Source organism: Mixophyes fleayi, chromosome 3 (genome assembly GCF_038048845.1).
Source record: "Mixophyes fleayi isolate aMixFle1 chromosome 3, aMixFle1.hap1, whole genome shotgun sequence".
Lineage (NCBI taxonomy): Eukaryota > Metazoa > Chordata > Amphibia > Anura > Limnodynastidae > Mixophyes > Mixophyes fleayi.
Genome location: NC_134404.1, coordinates 63,320,925 through 63,341,743, shown reverse-complemented (window position 1 = coordinate 63,341,743; position 20,819 = coordinate 63,320,925). Strand labels below are relative to the sequence as shown.

The window sequence follows — 20,819 nt, the reverse complement described above, 5'->3', positions numbered from 1 at the left end:
GGAAATAAACACTAGGGGAAGACAAGGTGGATAAACTTACAGCAGCACATGTCCTTGGAGCAGGAGATTTAGTGGCCTTTTCCTTGTTCAGCATGCCTTCCACAATGTACTAGCACTGCAGCAGTTTTTGTATGGTCCAGGGCAAATCTTGGCACTCATTATCCCCCTAACATCACTCTGTAACTGACTTGGGACTCCACAAGACCAGAAATAATAACTGACATACTTTTATGCTTATAAATAGAAGTGGATGGAGATGACACATAGGATAATGTAATCCATTCTGTAAATGATGAGGATATTACAAGTCGGAGGATTGATTTCCATGACTACATAAGGTTGTAGTCCGATTTGCTGTTGTACAAATCACAGAAATCAGAGATGACTAATATCTCTAGAAATTTACAGTAAGGAGTTTTAATCCTTGTACACACATTTTTCTAATAAACACCAATTATAAACAGTGTTAGAACCACATCATTTATACAGAATATTGGTTGTATGTTTTTAGCTTTTATTTTAGTTTCTTTGTTGGCATTACTTAAAGTGAATTCTAGGGATATACCATCAGTTGATATGAGCCTTGTTATCAGTGATAGTCCTGGATAGTTAGTGTAAAGTAAATGAACATGAGTTTGGCATCATCTAGTTGACAACCTCTTCTAATATATACAGTATATTACAATAGGTGTAATGTTTGTGTACATTTAAAGTGTATGAATCCAGGTAACACTGTCACATTTACGTGTATAATTATTAAACGGGCATGTAAATAAGTGACAACGTAGTCTGGATGTATACATTCCAGATGTATACTCCTATGACCACAATGTGAACATTGTATACATGTTGCCATATATATATATATATGTATTGTGTGCATGTACTCTGTATACTTATAGAACATGTGTGCTCTCGTCGTACTCCTGTACCTGGTCTTCTTACCGTTAGCTGACACTTATTTTGGAGCTGGGATGTTGTCAAAGCGATCTGTCACCATCAAATAACATGTTATGATAATACTAAGGGCTAGATTTACTAAGCTGCGGGTTTGAGAAAGTGGGGATGTTGCCTATGGCAACCAATCAGATTCTAGCTGTCATTTTGTAGAAGGTACTAAATAAATGAAAGCTAGAATCTGATTGGTTGCTATAGGCAACATCCCCACTTTTTCAAACCCGCAGCTTAGTAAATCTAGCCCTAAGAGTTTGTTCTAGCAGTACATACAACTTTTTTAAAGCCGTCTACATTTCCAATCTAATGTCCCTGGATCTAGTATGGAAATAAGAGATCCAGGATCACTCCAGAGGTGTACTAAGAAATAAGAATTTTTAGGTAGCGGCAGGTGCACTTTTATTGAATTGACTCTAAAATAATATTGCAAAAAAAACGTTTTCACTTTTTCACATTTATTAATAAATAATACAAGGCAAGTACATTTTTATTTATAAAATATTGACTAAAAAAATTCAAACTTTAGAAACAAAAGCAAAATCTTGATTCTTAAAGGGACAATAAAATGATTTTCTATATTTCACCATGTTAAGGTATTATTATAAAAGTTGGCACAAGTTCATATTTTTGAGATTTTGCTTAGCTGTTTGTTTTATGCTTTTATGTTGTACCCAAGTGTCCAACATTTGACACGAGAGGCACTGTCCATTGAATGGCACATTAATTTTGCTCTCTTATAAGGAAATGCTCTCTGATGTACTTATGATATAAAAAAAACCTGACATTTATAAATTCTCAGAAGTGGCCAGACCAGAGGTAGGCAACTTGTGGTTGTCCAGTTGTTGTGACTGACAGGGGATTCTGGGAATTGTAGTTTCATGACAGCTGAACCATAGGGTTGCCTAAACACGAGCAAGACTTTTTCTGTTAAGTATTTCCAATCAAATATAAAATTGTTATTTCATTGCAAATTTATTAATATGTGCCTATGCATTTAACATGTTGTACAGTGCCCCTTATAAAATGCAGCACCTGGGCACCCAGCTACAGTGCATCTCTCCCCCCTCGCTGTTCACTACAATTGGCGTCTCACAGTAAACTATACCAAAGGTAGAACCAAGGTTTGCTGTTTGCAGCAGCTGTTGGTATTGTTGGTGCACTTGCTCATTTGGAGGGTAGAGTGCTAATCTCTTTTATGTTGCAACATCTGAACCAAAATAAAATGAACACAGAAGGTAAATACATGCAGTGTGTGTGTATGTATGTGTGTATGTATGTGTATATATATATGTGTGTATGTATGTGTATATATATATATATGTGTGTGTATGTATGTATGTGTATATATATATATATGTGTGTGTATGTATGTATGTGTATATATATGTATGTGTGTATGTATGTGTATATATATGTGTGTGTATGTATGTATGTGTATATATATATATATGTATGTATGTGTATATATATGTGTGTGTGTGTATGTATGTATGTGTATATATATGTGTGTGTGTATGTATGTATAACATATTATATATGACACATACTGTTTTGTGGAGTTGTCAATTGTCATTTTAAAGTATATACCAATCAGCTACCACAATAAAACATTGTGTAGCCTCCCCTGCTGCAGCCAAAACGGCAATCAGATTGAGATCTGGGGGATTTGGAGGCTAAGTCAACACCTTGGACTCTTTTTGTCATGTTCATCAAACCATTCCTGAACAATTTTTGCAGTGTGGCAGGGCAGATTATCCTGCTGAAAGCAACCTCTGTCATCAGAGCATACAGTTTCCATGCAGGGGTGTACATTGTCTGCAACAATGTTTAGGTAGGTGCTACGTGTCAAAGTAAATCCACATGAATGTCAGGACCCAAGGTTTCCCAACAGAACATTGCCCAGAGCATCACACTTCCTCCGCCAGCTTGCCTTCTTCCCATAGTACATCCTGGTGTCATCTCTTCTCCAGGTAAACGATGCAGATGCATCCAGCTGTCCACATAATGTAAAAGAAAATGTGATTCATTGCTCCTTAGTCCAGTTCTGGCGCTCACTTTGCCCATTGTAGGCACTTTCTGTGGCAGACAGAGGTCAGCACGGGCACTCTGACCAGTCTGCTGCTACGCAGCGATGCACTGAATTCTGACACCTTTCTATCACAGCCAGCTTTTACTTTTTCAGCAATTTGTGCTACAGTAGCTCTTCTGTGGGATTGGACCAAAAGGTCTAGCCTTCGGTCCCCGAGCGCTTTAATGAGCCTTGGGTGCCCATGATCCTGTCACCGATTCACCGATTGTCCTTTCTTGGATTACTTTTTGGTAGGTACTAACCACTGCATACCAGTACACTCAACAAGACCTGCCGTTTTGGAAATGCTCTGACCCATTTGTCAAGCCATCACAATTTTTCCCTTGTCAAACTTGCTCAGATCCTTACGCTTTCCCATTTCTCCTGCTTCCAGCACATCAACTTGAAGAACTGATTGTTCACTTGCCCAATATATCCCACCCCATGACAGGTGCCAGTGTAACAAGATACTCAATGTTACTAAGTTCACTTGTCCATGGCTTTAATGTTGTGGCTGATTGGTGTGTGCGATATTACTGGAGAGGAGAAAGATGTATGGAATATAGCGTACATTGAGCTGCCAATGAGGGATCACTTTAAAACGCAGGACAAAAAAAATACATATTTAAAACTGGTCATATAACAAACATACATGTAGTAGTAAACACAATCAGTTTCTTTAAAGTTATTAAGATCTGTCTTTCTACAGTTCTAATTGCAAAATTCAGGTCACACCGGAATTTTCTAACTGTTCATTTTGCAGTAGGATTGCCCGTACTGCTATACTTAAAGCATTAACATGTACATTAAATTATATACAATGTGATCTGTATTCCTGTCAGATTCCCCTGATAAAAGCACCAGAAAAAAAATGTAGAATGACAGTTGCGTCTGTGATGAAAATGATTTCTAAAATAAAAGCAGCAGAGCTATTAAGTGTTAATTGAAACCTTGTTTGAGTACAGGCATATGACCTATAAACATCTTTCAGTGTAGTGGATCATCCATATCTGGTTTTAGCACCTCTGACAAGTGTACTTATCAAGATGATTCATATTGTAAGGGAGCTGATGCTTTGGAAGGGAGTTTCTCCCTTGCCAAGCTAGGAGGAATATGAGGTTTCTATTAAACACTGATGACCTGTACCCTTCACCTGATAACTAAGCACCAGTGCATAATTCTTGTTCAGATTATTTGTCATTAGCACCTGAATGTCCTTGCTTCCAGCTGTGCTGCAGACCCCTTCCCAACATCCGTCTCGTCCCAAGATCAGAGGCCAAAAGTTCTTGCCTTTGACGGACACTGCTGCCAGTCCCCTGGCCTTTATTCTGAACTGTACCTCGCTGTTGGCTGGCAGAATACCAGTCCGTGGTTCCAGCAGTTCGTAACTCTCATTCCAAGCATTATATCTCATGGGGAAGAATGGCCACCGTATTTTTGTGTTAGAGCAGCAAAGGAGGTAATTACAGGCATAGTCATAAACATTGCTGAGGTCTGTTTTCTTCTTGGTGCATATCTTCAGCACATAGTTACCAGCTTTAGGAAGTTGGATCTGAAACTCTACCCGACCTTCCTTTTCCATTTGGAAAATGTACCTTCTCCTGGCATCTTCCAATGTGATGTCCTCAGAGTGGAGGGTAGCTACACTATGAATAGTTTCATCCACAGCAAAACTGACGCAACAGCGACCATCATCTGTATGAATTGTGGGCTCGAGGTGGGACGGACGATAAAGGCCCTTTTTGTCTGAGAGATAGCTAGGTCCAACAGGGTTGCATAGTTCAGGTGGAAGCAAAGGCCACTTCACTTGAGAATTAACATAAGAAATTAGATAATTACAGGCAAACTTGAAATTGCCCTGCTCAGATTCAGTATAAATCTTCAGAACATACATCGCAGCTTGTGGCAGCTGTATGTGAAACTCCACTCTGTTCTGTCTCTGGACTTGCAGAACGTGTCTCCTTTCTCCCTCTTCTGTTAACAACACATCTTCAGACTGTAGCCTGGCAAATATACCCATATCCTTCTTGAGTGCGAAAGACAGATGGCATCGTCCATCAGTTGAGTGGATGATTGGTTCTGTTTGGGAGGGCTGCAGAAGGCCCTTTTTCTCTGACAAAGATGTAGGCCCAACAGGATTCTGGAGTAGATTGGGAAATGGTGGCCATGCTGCAGTCAGGCTTGAACACTGTATAAGATAGCTGCATACAAACTCATAGTTCCCAGGTTGAAATTTGTTATCTGCATAGATTCTGAGGTCATAGGAACCATTTCTGGGAAGCTGAATGTAAAACTCAACCTGACGCTGTTTCTGGACTTGTAAAATATATCTTCTTTCCATTTGACTATTCCACTGGTTATCCTCCAAGTGTAGTGTGGCCATACAGCTCATATCTCTATCAAGTGAAAAACTTAAAGAGCATCGCCCATCTGGGCTGTTAATTACTTGTCCTAACTGTGATGGCTGGATGAAGCCTTTTTTGTCTACCATATTGCCAGAGCCTACTGGTATCTGTGGTATGACGGGAGCTTCTATACATGATGTCTCTATACTAGAACAACAAATCAAGTAATTACAGATATATTCAAAGTTGGCTGGAGAAGTTTTGCTGTTAGCAAAAATCTGGAGAACGTATGAGCCTGTCTGAGGTAGCCGGACATGTAGTTCTAAGAGCTGCCCTCTTTGCATCTGCGTCACATAACGTTTCTCTCCGCAATCATTCAGAGATACATCATCACAGAGAAGCGCTGTTAGAATTTTGATATCATCCTTTAATGTGAACGATATAGATGAATGTCCATTTGATGTATAAAGAATAGGATCGCGACAAGAAGGTTGCAGAAGACCTTTCTTTTCCATTAGTGCAGTTGGCCCAACCGGGTTTTGCAACTTTTTCGGGAAGGGCGGCCATGCCACCTCTGTATTTGTACATATGATAAGGTAATTACAAAAGCACTCAAATTTTCCTGGGCCAGTGGAACTGTGTATTTTTAAGGCATAGTGACCTTGTTCAGGAAGATGGACTTTGAACTCCACTCTGTTTCCTCGTAGGGTTTGAAGGACATACCTCCTCTCATCTCCAGATTTCACGTGATCGCTATGTAAAGTTGCTATGACAGCATTTCTTTTGGCTAGAGTGAAACCAATAGTACAGCGACCATCCAGAGTATTAATTACTGGGTCCCGGCATGTTAGCTGTAGAAACCCCTTTTTGTCAGTCAGCCAGCTTGGGCCAACTATAACATCTAGTTCCTTAGGGATCTTGAATACAGGATTTACAGATCCGCAATAAAGGATATATTCTACAACATTATCATACGTTTCCTTTGTGCTGTCATAAGGTTTGGTATACAGTTCCAGTCTGTGTCTTCCCGTCACTGGTGGATACACCTCCAGCTGCATCCCAGTTTTAGTTAGTGTCATTATTCCAGGCTTCTCGCTTTTATTTAGGGTGAAAGAAAAGAGTGCAGGAGACTGTCCCTCGATGGAAAATGTGGCCTTTCCATTAACTGTAAGAGATTGAAAATGGTGGTGTTAACTATATTTCATAACTATTCATTGTTTCACAATTCTTAGTTCATGTGTATGCAGTGAAAGTATTACTGCTATGAAGATTTCCCTATGCCCTTTAACTACAGTAACACTTATGAATATGTCTCATCACAATGTATACAAATGTAGGTGGGAAGAACTAAGTGTTATACATCTCTCATACTCCTCTACACCTCTCTGCTTCTACCAACTCACCTACTCCTCTGATAAAAGAAAATGCAAAATCAACCATACTTACCAATAGTGTCTCTCACTTCTATTTTTCTGTAAGTTATTCATCTCAGGAAACTATAGATGGAGCAAGGCTGAAGGAGAACTCCAGCAAACTCCGAGAGTCTTTTTATTACATTACATGTATTGTTGTACCTGTTTCCACTTGGAGATTCTCTGGATATGATGCTATCAGCCCAGCATTGTAGAAGCTGCTCTTCCGACACAAGCTCCCTTCAAACTGTTTGAGAGACAGGGGAACCTGTAGGAGCTGCCAGTTCTGGTTGTCGGGGAAATGTTCTTCTATGAAAAGTGCTGGATGGGTCAGGAAGTAGAATTCATTGTACCTGCACAAATAAAAGACCTTCACTGTCTGATGAAAAACAACTAAACTTTTGTTTTTTTTATAGCTTGATTGCTATTAAACCTGTAGGCACGTGGTTAAGTTTTTGCCCCTCAGTCATCAATATTTTTTTGTTTTTAAAAACAATATATTGCTAAGCGTTCTTGGTGTAAATGACATGGAGACATTATATATATTCCCTTCCATAGGTACTGAATGTTTAACACTTTAAATTTCTGCGCCAATCAAATCAAATGCTGTTGTCACCAACCTCTGAACATAACAAGTCAACAAAACACAAACCAAGGTCATTATTAATGTAATGGTATTGTATGTTAAATACTAATCAATATTTCCCGTCGATATTAAGTTTTCAGCTTAAAATAAAGGCTAAAGATTTCATTTAGCAACCAATTGGAGAACCAGGCAGTTAATACACAGTCTGCACAGTACTTCCTAAGAGTAGCGTTTATCTTTTTACCTCTAAATTGTGTTTGGAACTATGGATGTTCATCTTTGCTTTGGCTTGTAGCTATACTAAAATGGAGTGAAACAGCTTTGGTCAATAGACACTCAGTGCGCACAGAATAGCTAAGGATAAAACAATAACAATTTTAAAAATCAATAGAAGGAAAAACTATAAAAAATGATAGATTGCCATGGCACCCTTTCTCTGAAGTCCTAGTGGTGGACACTGCTAGACATAGGGGTATAGTATTATTATTATTATTATCATATTTTATTTATGAGACGCCACAAAGGGTCCGCAGTGCCTTACATAGAGGTTGGGCTAACAGTACAGGGTGACAATCCATAGCATGCAATACATGGCATACAAGGTAGTACAAAACAAAGTGCAGTAAGAGCAAAGTGCAAAATGCATAAACAGGTGCCAATTTAGCAGAGAGAAGTGCACAGGGCAAAGAAGGAAAAGTGAATTTCAATGTTTGAGATGGGAGGGGAAGGAGAGAGGTGGGGGAGTGAATAAAGAGATGCACCTGTGCCCAGTAGAGTGGGCAACATTTACAGAATCAGGGCAGAGGTGGAGAAAAGGAGGCACGGGAGAGGAGGAAAGGAGGGGGCAGGAGTCAAGTGACGAAATGGAGAGAAGAGGCGGAGGGCTGATGGCAAAGGAGCAAGGAACAAGAGGAGAAGGACAGGAGAAAAGAGGGCTCTGCTCAAGAGAGCTTACAATCTTAAGGTGAGGGGAGGATGGGGTGAGGGACAAGAACACTGAGGGGAGAGGAGCAAAGAAAAAAATATGGGTGAGGTATAGAAATGTTAGCTAGATAGAAAGAAGAGGGTTGGACGAGGGTAGCGTTAGGCGGAGGAGGGGTAGGCTAACCTGAACAGGTGGGTTTTAAGGGAACATTTAAAGTCTGACAGGCTAGGTGAAAACCTGATAGAACGGGGGAGAACGTTCCAGAGAAGGGGGCAGCACGGGAGAAGTTTTGAATGCGGGAATGAGAGGTGGTGACCAGATGAGAGGTAAGGCGATGGTCGTTGGATGACTGCAATGGACGAGAAGGAGTGTGAGTGGAGATGAGGTTGGAGAGATACGGAGCAGTGCAGTTAGTAGGTGGTCCAGGGAGTCAAGGCACTTACATGGTTAAAACTGTGCTTAAAACCCTATCATACCCCTCTCACAGGAAGGAGTACTCTGTTTTAGTTTTAGTGCCCACAGCAGTCAGGTATGTTTTCCAGGGCTCCTGCCCTGGATTTTATTTTATTTTTTAGCGATTTTTTTTTAAATTTTTTTACTTGTAGGGGGAACTTTTGCAGGGCTCAGGGATGCCTCCCAGGGGGTGGATAGCCTGCGGCCTTCCTCCACCCCGGGTCCCTGAGCCGGGGTGAATAGCTTTGAGAGCTATCTCACCCCCAGCATGTCCAGCTACTAGTTCATTCATATATTTTTTTTAAATCCAGTATTTTTATTGAAATTTTTTAAGATATAAACATACTAAACAACAAAAAGAAAAGAAAAACAATCGCATACATATCGGAATTAAATGACGGAATTTACAAGATTACATTAAAGCATAATAATAATAAATGTGCTATATTCATTCAGGATCATACATCGTAAATGCTTATACATAAGTATGTTACACATGCAGGGTTTATTACATGGACTCAGATACTTATTATAAGAACTGCGGTAGCCATACATTTAAGTAGATAGAGCATCTGTACTAGATGACATAGGATAGAATGGAGACTCTAACCATCTGTACCATATATTCTCAAATTCCTTCAGAGCCTGTCTGCTAGTATAAACAAATCTCTCGTGCCTTATGGTGGTATTGACCAGTGCCTTCCAATTTTTAACCGTGGGACTCGTCGGGGCCAACCACAGCCTCGCTATACACACCTTAGCCAACATCTATAACTGTGAAATGTACATTTTTGTCAGTTTATTAACTTTCCCCTTCAATCGGAGCCCATCATCATCGGAGTTCATTCATATATTTACATTGCTGGCACTAGCTGTCAGAGCTGACACCCGCGACCACGTTCCCCTCCCCCTAAGACGACAAGCAGGGGGCCAGTGAGCAGCCACAGCAAGATCTCCGTTGAATTGGAGAGTTCAGCTGTGGCTGCGCTTCACACAGGAGGGCACAATGAACGAAGCCATAATCAGATCATTTTGCAGATAGGAAGGGAAAGTATTGAATTCCTCCCCTGCTTCCTGTGCCATTATTGGGATACTAACGCCATCTTTACTCAGTGGAGCAGAACAGAATGCTGCTAATCCCCTCCATACAGGACAGGTTTTTCTTGTCCAAAAACGCTCTTTTCTGCCATGTGTATAAGAGTGTGTGTGAGGCTGCCATTCTCTGTGGCTGATTAAGTGAATACTATTACAATTATATCCATCTTCCATAGATTTAATATATTGTACATGTTTGCAGAGGCTGTTGAATATATATATGGGTCACCAGATATCATCATCATCACCATTTATTTATATAGCGCCACTAATTCCGCAGCACTGTACAGAGAACTCATTCACATCAGTCCCTGCCCCATTGGAGCTTACAGTCTAAATTCTCTAACACACACACACACACACAGAGACTAGGGTCAATTTGTTAGCAGCCAATTAACCTTCCAGTATGTTTTTTAGGAGTGTGGGAGGAAACCGGAGCACCCGGAGGAAATCCACTTAAATACGGGGAGAACATACAAATTCCTCACAGATAAGGCCATGGTCGGGAATTGAACTCATGACCCCCGTGCTATTTACAATTATCACTGGGCCCGTATTGTCATACATTTATAGTTAAAATGTATATCTATATACATTGCATAACTGATAAATTACTATTTATATTCTCTGTCAGAGCAGATTTTTTTATTTTCTGTGGAGAGATTCTGGTGTTATATATTATACACCATGACTGACAAAGGGACCTCTAAGAAAGGGACTGCTGCAAGGTCTGTTACGCATTATAACTGCAAAATGTAATGCTAAATTGTCTTGTGGACACAGGAGACCGTGTGTACAGCCTGTGAGGCAGAGATTCGAAAACCAGAGCCAGACCCGCTTTGTATCTACGGCCGTGGAAGAACCTGCGTAGCAGCGTCCTTTGACATCAACCTTAGCAGAGCTCACAAGGGTAATATCACATTATGCGGTAGGTCAATCCTCCAATTCTACTTTTACATCCCACCAGTCAGGTTCACAAGAGACCTCCGTCCATGGTTTGACTATGACCTCCTCCTCTCTGGAACACATACTGAATGTATCACAAAGATCTTCTCGTAAGCGTCACGTCTCATAGGAGGCTAGGGCTCTAGATTCAACTTCATCAAAGGAAGAGGGTGAAATTCACAGATATTCTGGTGAGGAGGATTCAGCTACCCTGGACGATTCATCCACTGTTCAGGGTTTAGATAAGCTGGTGCTGGGAGTCCAACAGACTTTAGGTTTTGCAAATCCAGAGATATCACCTGTCTCTGGTTTCTCGCTTTTTAAAAGGCAGATGAAACTGCTCATTTCCTTTCCTCCATCCTCTCAATTATTAGATATGATTGCATAGGCATGGAAAAGACCTGACTGCCATTTTCACAAGCCAGGAAAGTTTAGATCTCTCTACCAGTAGAAGTATTTGAGAAATAGGAGACTCTTCCAAAAGTAGACCTTCTTCTTCCACATATGAATCAGCTGTTATGTCTGTACATAAGATTTGCAGTTACAAATATTCACTTACCGAAAGTTAAATTTATTACTACTGCTGTCTGCAAATCCTGCTCCCCATGTAGTGTCTAGAAGATGCCATTTCTTGTTTAGGAAAACTGCGTTCCAGGCATGGTTCGTCTCTCCAGAGAACGTCTGACCAAGGATGTAGCAGTGTCCTTTAGAGTAGCCACCAATTTTCAGGCACTGTATCCCAGCCAGTCTGGAGATGAGTAAGATGAGTGTCTAGTTAATAACACATACCAATAACCTTATAATAATAAAGGGTGTCCACAAAAGTAGCACATGCACCTATGGAGCAAGACTACACTGACACCTGTAGACACAACATGAAAAATTACATCTACCACCTAAAGTCTATGGGGTATATTTACTAAACTGCGGGTTTGAAAATATGGAGATGTTGCTTATAGCAACCAATCAGATTCTAGTTATCATTTATTTAGTACATTCTACAAAATGACAGCTAGAATCTGATTGGTTGCTATAGGCAACATCTCCACTTTTTTAAACCCGCAGTTTAGTTAATATACCTCTATGACTACTTGAGATCCCGGTAATCCGTAAGGAATACAAAGTGTAATGTCAGAGATTCTTAATTACTGAGAGCTTAAGAATCAGTGCTTCACATTCTCCATTATCTTACTCTTTTTAAAATGTTGTTCTTTCTCATTCAACTAAAGGTTATGACAAGACACAGACACTAAGGGGCATATTCAATTCCGATCCGATTCGCGGTAACGCGCGTTACCGTGGAAAATGCGCACAACTGCCGGTAATACGGTATCGCAATAACGCGGATTTTCGTACGCAGCCCTATGGGCTGCGAACGAAAATCCACGTTATTGCAGTACCGCGGATTAGGTACGCGGCCGTTCCGGCGCGATCCCGCGAATCGGGATCGGAATTGAATATGCCCCTAAGGGTGGTGTCACACAGGCACTTTAAATGCTAGAGCTTTTTGATGACAGGTTGAAGTGAAGGGGGAAAGCTTCAACCGTGTCACACAAGAGCCATTAATTTGTGAAGATGCTGCATGTAATGTTTTCTGAGCTTAATCACTCTCATGAAATTGTGTGTGTGTGTGTGTGTGTGTGTATGTGTGTGTAGCGGGGGCTGGCGACATTCCTGCTTTATTTCATCCTTTCACCAAAGTAGGGATTGAGTGCTTGTATACATTGCTTTTCTAGCTGATAGAAGCCCTAACTTTTCAAACATGTGTGATGCATCTCTAACACCTTATTCACGCAGGTGTTTTAGGCCTGAGTGAGGTTTCCGTTAGGTTCCAGACACTTTGTACTGCAAGAGCAAGGACCATTGTTTACTGTGCTGAATGCATGTAGTTGTTCACATGTTCATAAAGGTACAATGAATCCAAATACATGCTCTCCTTATAGTAATAGAACTAATGAACACTGTGTTTGCACTAAATGAAGGCACAGTTGTGTTCAATTTGGAAATCCGTTGTGAAATTGGAACTCACATTGGCATATAATCCCTGTTTGGTTGAGCTCATGAGTCTAGTCATGGCATCTGTATGGAAGGCTCTACTGGGTTACATGGAATATGGGAAAATTTAGTTCACTCTACCTATCAAGCACCCATTAACCTAATATCTATCCTACACTCTGACTCTCAATTTGCCTTAGAAAAGTCCAATCACCATTATTTTCTGCCTCTTGAATGCTTTATCTGACTCCTCAACAGAAAGGAATTAAAAGCATTATTAGATCTTAATAATTATTGAAATCATGTCGCCCTAGTACATAAGTCAAGTCAAAGTAAGACCTGATACTTCAAAAGATACTTAAAGCAATTTTAAGAACACAAAGTATACACTATTATTGTTTGAAACAATAAACAGCTTCACTGCAACTTGTTTAATTGTTCAAGATAGACATAATACAAATGTTTCACTGTGATTTGTTCAACTTTGTACACATTCTCACTACTATTAAAATATTCCACTTGTTTGTAGGTGATATAAAAAAAATCACACTAGTGCTAACTATTTCACAATCAAACTCCACTGAGGTTCCCTCATCTACATTGCCTCTCACCTGCACATTTCCTGGAACAGACCAGCATATCCTTCACAGGCTCCCTTCCCAGTGAGAAGAATCTGGGCTGGGTCACCAGACCATTTGGACTTGTCCTCCAGACCTTCTAAGGCATACTCTAAAAGAGATGGATGTTATGTAACAATACTACTCTTTGCTTAATCCAACATAGTAAAGCGACCTCTATTTAGCAGACTATTAAGTAATGGGTAAACCATTGTTAATTAATCTGTAGAGGTCTTGTTGTTGGTGGATCTACAAATCCCAACATGTCCTGCAAGATCCTGGATTGTAATCCCACCACATGTTGCCTTTGGGCTAGATGAACGTTGCCTTTGGGCTAGAGGGTATGAAGTTGTGAAATTGCAACTATTATTTAGACTATAACTTCCTGTATAGCTGTAGTAATCACTAAACCAGTGGTCGGCGAACAGGGGTAAATTACCCCAAATGGGGTAAAAATGACTTTTCCGGGGGTAACCACACACTGCGGCTCCAAAGCGTTTTTTTTTCGAATAAATCACATGACCGCACGGCGTGACGGCTCCCAGCAGTCCCCTCTCCTGCTCTCTCCCACTGAATGTCGGGCGTGACGTTATCACGCCTGATGCCAATTTCAGTGAGGAGCAAAGACGAGCAGCGGCAGAAGAAAACAAGAGTAGGAGAACAGAAAAGAAGAAAAAAGAGAGAAAGTCAATAGAAAAGTAAGTAAAGTAACAGAGGCATATAGGGTGAGGGAAGTAAGAGAGGGGAAAACAAACTAAGGAGGCACATAAGGTGAGGGAGGAAAGAGAAGGGGGAACAAAAGTATGGAGGCATATATATATATATATATATATATATATATATATATATAATATATATATAGTCAATTGCATTATTATTAGATGCTAAACTAGAGCCTTGCACAACAATCAGGCCCCACCTGGTGTTCAATTAGAGGTGCTTTGGTGTTTTTTTCTCTTTTTGGATGGTTTTCCATTGGTGCTTAAATCCATGTGTTCATTTTGTACAGCTTTCAGCAAGTCTCATCATTTTTTGTATCTGTCCAAAATAATTTCATACTGCTTGTTTTGGGGGAATCTGACTTCTTTTGGAAGTTTATTGGAATAAATATATTTTCTATTGTGTTTTCATTTCATTTTTTATATATGAAACATAATGTCCTCGTAATTATAGCTATAAATACGACTTCTTGAAAGAGATTTATCCAAACCGTTTTTAGATTTTGTGGTATGATATGGTAATCATCATCATCAATTGCTGCCAGGCTGTGTACCTTACTAGCAGGATATATCATCAATTTCTGGGGGTACAGTGTGCATTACAATTAATTTCAGGGGTTACTGAACCCCGTTTCTGTGCTCTCTAAACGTGTGCTGAAGGGTTACAACTTTTCCAATCACTGTCTTTTTTACCCTTCAGATGACATTAAATTTTTGGATGTCAGCAGCTGCAAAGGCATTCCGAATTGCACATGAGGAGGCAGTCAAAAAGTTGCTGCCTTTTGCAACAACCTACCTTTGCGAACAAGGATTTTCCACTCTAACAAACATAAAAACAAAGCAGAGAAATTGATTGGACGCTGAAGACTGTATCCAAATTGCTCTGACATCAAAATGCCCCAATATTGATATTCTCGTATCAACAATGAAGCAGCATCATTTCTCCAAAACCTGAAGTTTTGAAGCTGAAGCTGATTTCATACAGGTTTGAAGTCAAATAATTAATAATATATGATTTCCTTAATTACTATTATTATTATTATTTCCTTAATTTCTAATCAAGGGGGTAACGTCGCCATTTCTAAATATATTTTGGGGTAAAAGGTAAAAAAGTTCCCTGACCCCTGCTCTACACCATAACGAAGAGCTACTGTACCTTTTCTTAGGAGATTAATGTTGGCACAATCTCATCTCTATCGTTTGTCTTTGCTATTGATCTCCAGTGTGGAAATACAGGGCCTGATTCAATAAGGAACGTTTATGCTGATACGTGCTGTATTTTGCATAAAAATGGCCAGAAAAGGACTTTATGTCATTGAGCACAAGAATATCTAATTCTACTTTGAACGCAGAGGTCACTTCTGACAGCCTACGATTTCATGGGCAGAGGGTGTGTGCATGTAGTTAATGCACAGTAAGGGCACCTAAGGGTCGAGCGAACGCAGCAGTGTTTGGTTCAAGCTTTGGGCATCTCTAAGGTACGTGTTTTTTAGTTGTATCACTTGCACCAGTTACAGGTCAGGTGTAAGTGCCGAACGATAGTGTTGACTGTCGCGTATGCATGATAGAACATGTGTTTGCAATCAGAAGTAACTGTAAATATGTTCAGTAGACATTAATAACATCATGATAAATGTATTTCATTGGAAAAAAACAACTTTTTTAAATGTTTTATCAGTAATAGCTATTATTAACAGGTGACAATAATTGAATTTTCTTTTTTTCGTGTGTGCGTTCTCCTGGCACTTTATATACCACATATGTATTGGAAGTACCCTGAAGTGTATTGTGTCTGTCTGCATACAGCAAGTGCCATATATACAGAGCGTAACTAGACCCGTATTTAACAAGCGACGTGTCTTCAGATCTGCTGCCAGTTGAATACAGACATGTATATGTCAGATTTATCTGCATCTTTAAAAAAACGCACAACACGGTCATTTTGTGTACCTTAATGAATCGGGCCCACAATCTTTTTTTCTGATGCTATATATTTGGGTTTGGGGAATTCTGATTATCTGAACAGAACTCAGCATCATATATAAATTTGTGACATTCATATCTGGAACAGGGGGTAGATTTATCAAACCTTCTAAAAAGTAATAGTGGAGGTATTGCCCAGAGCAACCAATCTGATTCTACCTATCATGTATCTAGTACATACTAGAACATGATAGCTAGAGTCTGATTGGTTGCTATGGACACCTCCACTTTTCTTTTTAGAAGGTTTGATAAATCTACCATAACGAGTATTTCATGATGTGCTGCCTCTAATCTTTGGAACTCCCTACCCCGTCTCACTCGACTCTCCCCTAACTTTCAGTCCTTCAAACGCTCATTCAAAACTTGCTTGCTTATCCTACCACCTCTTAACCATTCTATCCGTCACCACCTCTTCCTTGCCTGCCTTCTCCATTTTCTCCAGGTTGGTCCTAATGTCACTCACCACCCCTCCCTCTAGAATGTAAGCTCTCTCTACCTATTGTCCCACGTCTGTCTGTCTGCTGACTCCCTTGTACGTCCTGTTATGTCTTTTGCTGCACTCTGTGTGAGCCCCCATATCATTACTCACACTCATCTGTGCTACTTATATGTATTACCTCATCTATTTGTTACTTGCTTCTGTATCCGGCGCTATGTAATCTGTGGCACCTTATAAATAAATAAATGATACAAGCTTGAATACCAATTCCATCTACTTTAAACCACTGATCTTCCTCATTCTTCCAAAATAATCCTTTACCATTTTGACCTTTATAATACTAATATATGCTGAAATGTTGTAGTTTTTTTTTATCAGTGTTCTTACCTATGTGATGACAGACCCACATCCAGATGGCTCGGACTTTCTCCAGGTCTGTGCGTGCCACCTTTAGCAGGGATCTCACTAGCTCTTCTACTGTACTTGGTTTGCCCACCTGAACACAGACACATCATCATGCTGAGATATTAACAAATTATAACAGAATACTAACTGGAGTGTGACTTTGTTGCTAATACTATGATCAAAGAATTTCACACACTGTGTATTCTGAGAACCTAATCTAGTGGAATAATGCTAATAACATGACTGTCTTTTCAACATCTACACACCAACATACATATACTATTAAAGTAATCATATTTATGAAGTGTGCCATTTAGGGTCCTAGGGCCTGATTCATTAAGGATCTTAACTTGAGAAACTTCTTATTTCAGTCTCCTGGACAAAACCATGTTACAATGCAAGGGGTGCAAATTAGTATTCTGTTTTGCACATAAGTTAAATACGACAAAGTCTGAGCCTAAACTCACACACCCACACCCCCTTTGTAACTCCTAGGAAACCATTCCACTACATTTACACTAATGTATTTGAGCGCAAGGTGACACCTCTATCTTTCCACATAAGTTAAATACTGACTGTTTTTTTCATGTAGCACACAAATACTTGATAGTTTATGTGTACACTGAAATTTAAAGTTGATATTTGTGTGCTACATGAAAAAACAGTCAGTATTTAACTTATGTGCAAAATAGAATACTAATTTGCACCCCTTGCATTGTAACATGGTTTTGTCCAGGAGACTGAAATAAGAAGTTTCTCAAGTTAAGATCCTTAATGAATCAGGCCCTTATTTATTATCTAAGCCCTGATTGTGAGGATATGGCTGGTTTTTATCACAGCTTATTGTAATGTTAAAATCATAATTTATTGCTGCAAGTTAACAAATGAATATCGCTGGTGCCAATGATACTGGCCTAGGAACAGTTTTTACAGATATGTGCATTCGTCAGCCAATATGTCCAGATTTTCATTTTCACTAATGTGTGAAAAAATAGTTAGAGATAAAATCACGTGGAATATTGCAAGTGTAGCACTATTCTTAATTGTCACCTTTAATAATCAATTTGATGCCTGCTTCTGGCTATATGTAAAAGATGTACTTCAGCTGAGCTGTACAGTTTTGCTTTAATTTCTTAATGTAAAGCTGTCCACACATGCAACAATTTTATGAATTTCTTATTTTGAATGATTTATGTGCACATAATTTATCTTAATATATACCTGAGATCTTAAGGTTGTGCAGAAAATTGCTTAGGGCTCTATGTATTATTATTATCATTTATTTTTTGGGCGCCACAGGGTTTTCGCAGCGCCTTACATAATACGAACAGTAGACCATACATGGTAAAACATTACAGAACAATAAACACTAAGTACCAATGCTTCGGAAACTCTAGGCAGACATATGGAGTCGGTATGAAGACAGGAGGGGAGAGGGGGCCCTGCTCATGCGAGCTTACATCCTAAGGGAGGGTGGACAAAACAGGCACGGAGGGAGGCAGTGATGCAAGGGAGAAAAAGGGACCAGGGGAGAGGGGGGAGAACAAGCAGAGTGGATGAGGGGTTAAGTGGATGGTTGGTAGGCTTTCAGGAACAGGTGAGTTTTGAGTGCCCGTTTGAAGGAGCACAGATTGGGAGCCAGACGGATGGAGCGAGAGAGGTCATTCCAGTGCAGAGGGGCAGCGCGACAGAAGTCTTGGACTCAGGAGTGGGAAGAGGTAATAAGAGTGGAGGAGATGCGACAGTCGTTTGCCGAGCGCAGGGAGCGAGCGGGAGTATGAATGGTAAGGAGGTTAGAGATGTAGGGAGCAGTAGACTGGGAGAGAGCTTTGTAAGTGGTAGTAAGGAGTTTAAAGAGGATTCTGTAAGGGAAAGGGAGCCAGTGTAAGGCCTGGTAGAGAGGGGAGGCAGAGGAGGAGCGACGTGAGAGAAAGATAAGTCTGGCAGCTGCATTGAGTACAGATCGGAGCGGGGCGAGATGGGAGAGAGGGAGGCCAGTGAGGAGGAGGTTGCAGTAGCCCAGGCGGGAGATGATGAGTGCATGGATGATGGTTTTGGTGGCGTCTAGTGAGAGGAAGGGTCGGATGCGGGCGATGTTGCGCAGTTGGAAGCGACAGGCTTGAGCAAGGGATTGGACGTGGGGGGCAAATGTACTAATATACATAGATTTAGGAGCAGAGTGGCACCATATGTGATATTTCTTTATTACATACAGCACGACTATGCTCAAAAAGGAGCATTTTGTTGCACAGAGGAGGGGAAGGAGTGTTATATTACTAGGTGTCTCCTGCCATAACTCCGGCCTGACTCCTTCTCCGCCTCACAAGGTGTCAGAGAAGAGGCAGATATATAGGAAAGAGTGGAATTGTGCCACCTTTTCCTCTAAATATGCCTTCGTTCTTAGACTCCTTAATGGTGATTGTCCAGTCTTTCCACACAATCAATCAGCAATTCAGTTATTGTCAAGACATGTGTAAGTAGAATTGGACAAACATATTTGTGAATTATCTTTTAGATTGCATAATTCTACATCATTCATATAACACACATATGTAGAGCAATAATTGTATGAGCTCAGAGTATGACCTTTACCAGTAAATTGTACATAATTACAGAGCTCCAGAGTGTGATGAGCAGTTTCCTACCTTCGCTTTGCTGTGTCAGTTAACACACTTCATCTTACATTTGTTATTGATATAGTGTGTTAACATTCAAAAGATGAAAATCAGAGACACATTTGACCTAATAAAACGACTTCAATGACAGACATTAATAGCCAATTCAATAACACAATAAAGAGGCCTAGTGCCACATACCTGCACAGCATAAGAATCCAGTTTCTCAAGGTTCTTTAAGTTGATTGCCATTGTTTTGAGGCTGGATTTATCCCAAGGGTAAGCTAAAAAAGCATACAGTTTAGCAGCAGATGAATGTATCACACAAAAACTTATCTAACAAACCATTACAGAGAACCTCAGTGAATTAGCTGCAAATAATCAGACTGCTTTAACCAATTAACCATTTTCCAGTCAAACTCTTACTGCTGTCAGTAGGCAAATGATTCATATGACATTCTAACCATTATGCCTCATATTCGTATTTACAAATTGGAACCAAGAATAAAAAAATGGATGTATGACCTTTGTTTCAAATACTGTAGACACCTCAATCTTCCTGCTCAAGTTTGACAAGAGCCTCTTATATAACTACTCTGTGATATTAACATGTAGATACTCAGGTTGGCTACATGTGGGTCTAGCCGCTCGCACATCAAGCTTGACAACAAATGCAGAAAGTGGCAGAGCGGAATACTCACTGCTGCTGTTAACATTCTAATGCCTTATTGATTACAGGTTGTTCTACCCTCCCTCATTCTTCTTCTGCCCATCTATGTGTAACAGTGAATATGTGTTGTGAAGTTTGCCAAACCCATCTAACTGGATGCACAATTCAACTGTGCACAATTCTTGTGGCTCATTCATAGTACTAAAGCTAGTGCAGAATTTTAAAACACGTTAAATAAAGCCTGGACGTATAATAATAAATAGCTACAACCATTTTGTAAAATAATGGTGGGGATCATTATACTTTTCCAGGGCTTCTTGTCACCTTGGTCCCACAAGCGGCTGCACATTTGCAGAGAAACATCAGATTATGAGAGATCAGACCAACACTGTGAAGTGCAATAAGCCGCCTATGGTCTGACGATTCAAGCAGTGAATACAGTCTGCTCAGTATGTGACATCAGAGCCACTAGGAAGAGTGGGACATTTTCTCTTTTCAGGAAAGTCTGCTGTTGCCCACCACTGCTGTAAAGCCATAAGGATTAACACTTTAATACTTTCTGGTTGCAACATCTTCCTGACTGTTGCTCACTG

General features: G+C 40.1%; 1 protein-coding gene across 1 annotated transcript in view; it reads right to left on the bottom strand.

The window, feature by feature from the left end:
• Positions 1-1,392: 1,392 nt before the first annotated feature.
• The window catches only part of LOC142143601 (uncharacterized), a 30,481-nt gene continuing 11,054 nt past the window's right edge, over positions 1,393-20,819 (bottom strand). The window contains exons 5-10 of the mRNA XM_075201571.1: positions 19,758-19,840; positions 16,924-17,032; positions 13,390-13,507; positions 11,343-11,531; positions 6,942-7,132; positions 1,393-6,532 (exon numbers count right to left, since the gene is read on the bottom strand). Of these exons, the coding sequence (XP_075057672.1) occupies positions 4,125-6,532; positions 6,942-7,132; positions 11,343-11,531; positions 13,390-13,507; positions 16,924-17,032; positions 19,758-19,840 (3,098 nt within the window). The 3' untranslated portion in view covers positions 1,393-4,124. The remainder of the gene's footprint in view (positions 6,533-6,941; positions 7,133-11,342; positions 11,532-13,389; positions 13,508-16,923; positions 17,033-19,757; positions 19,841-20,819) is intronic.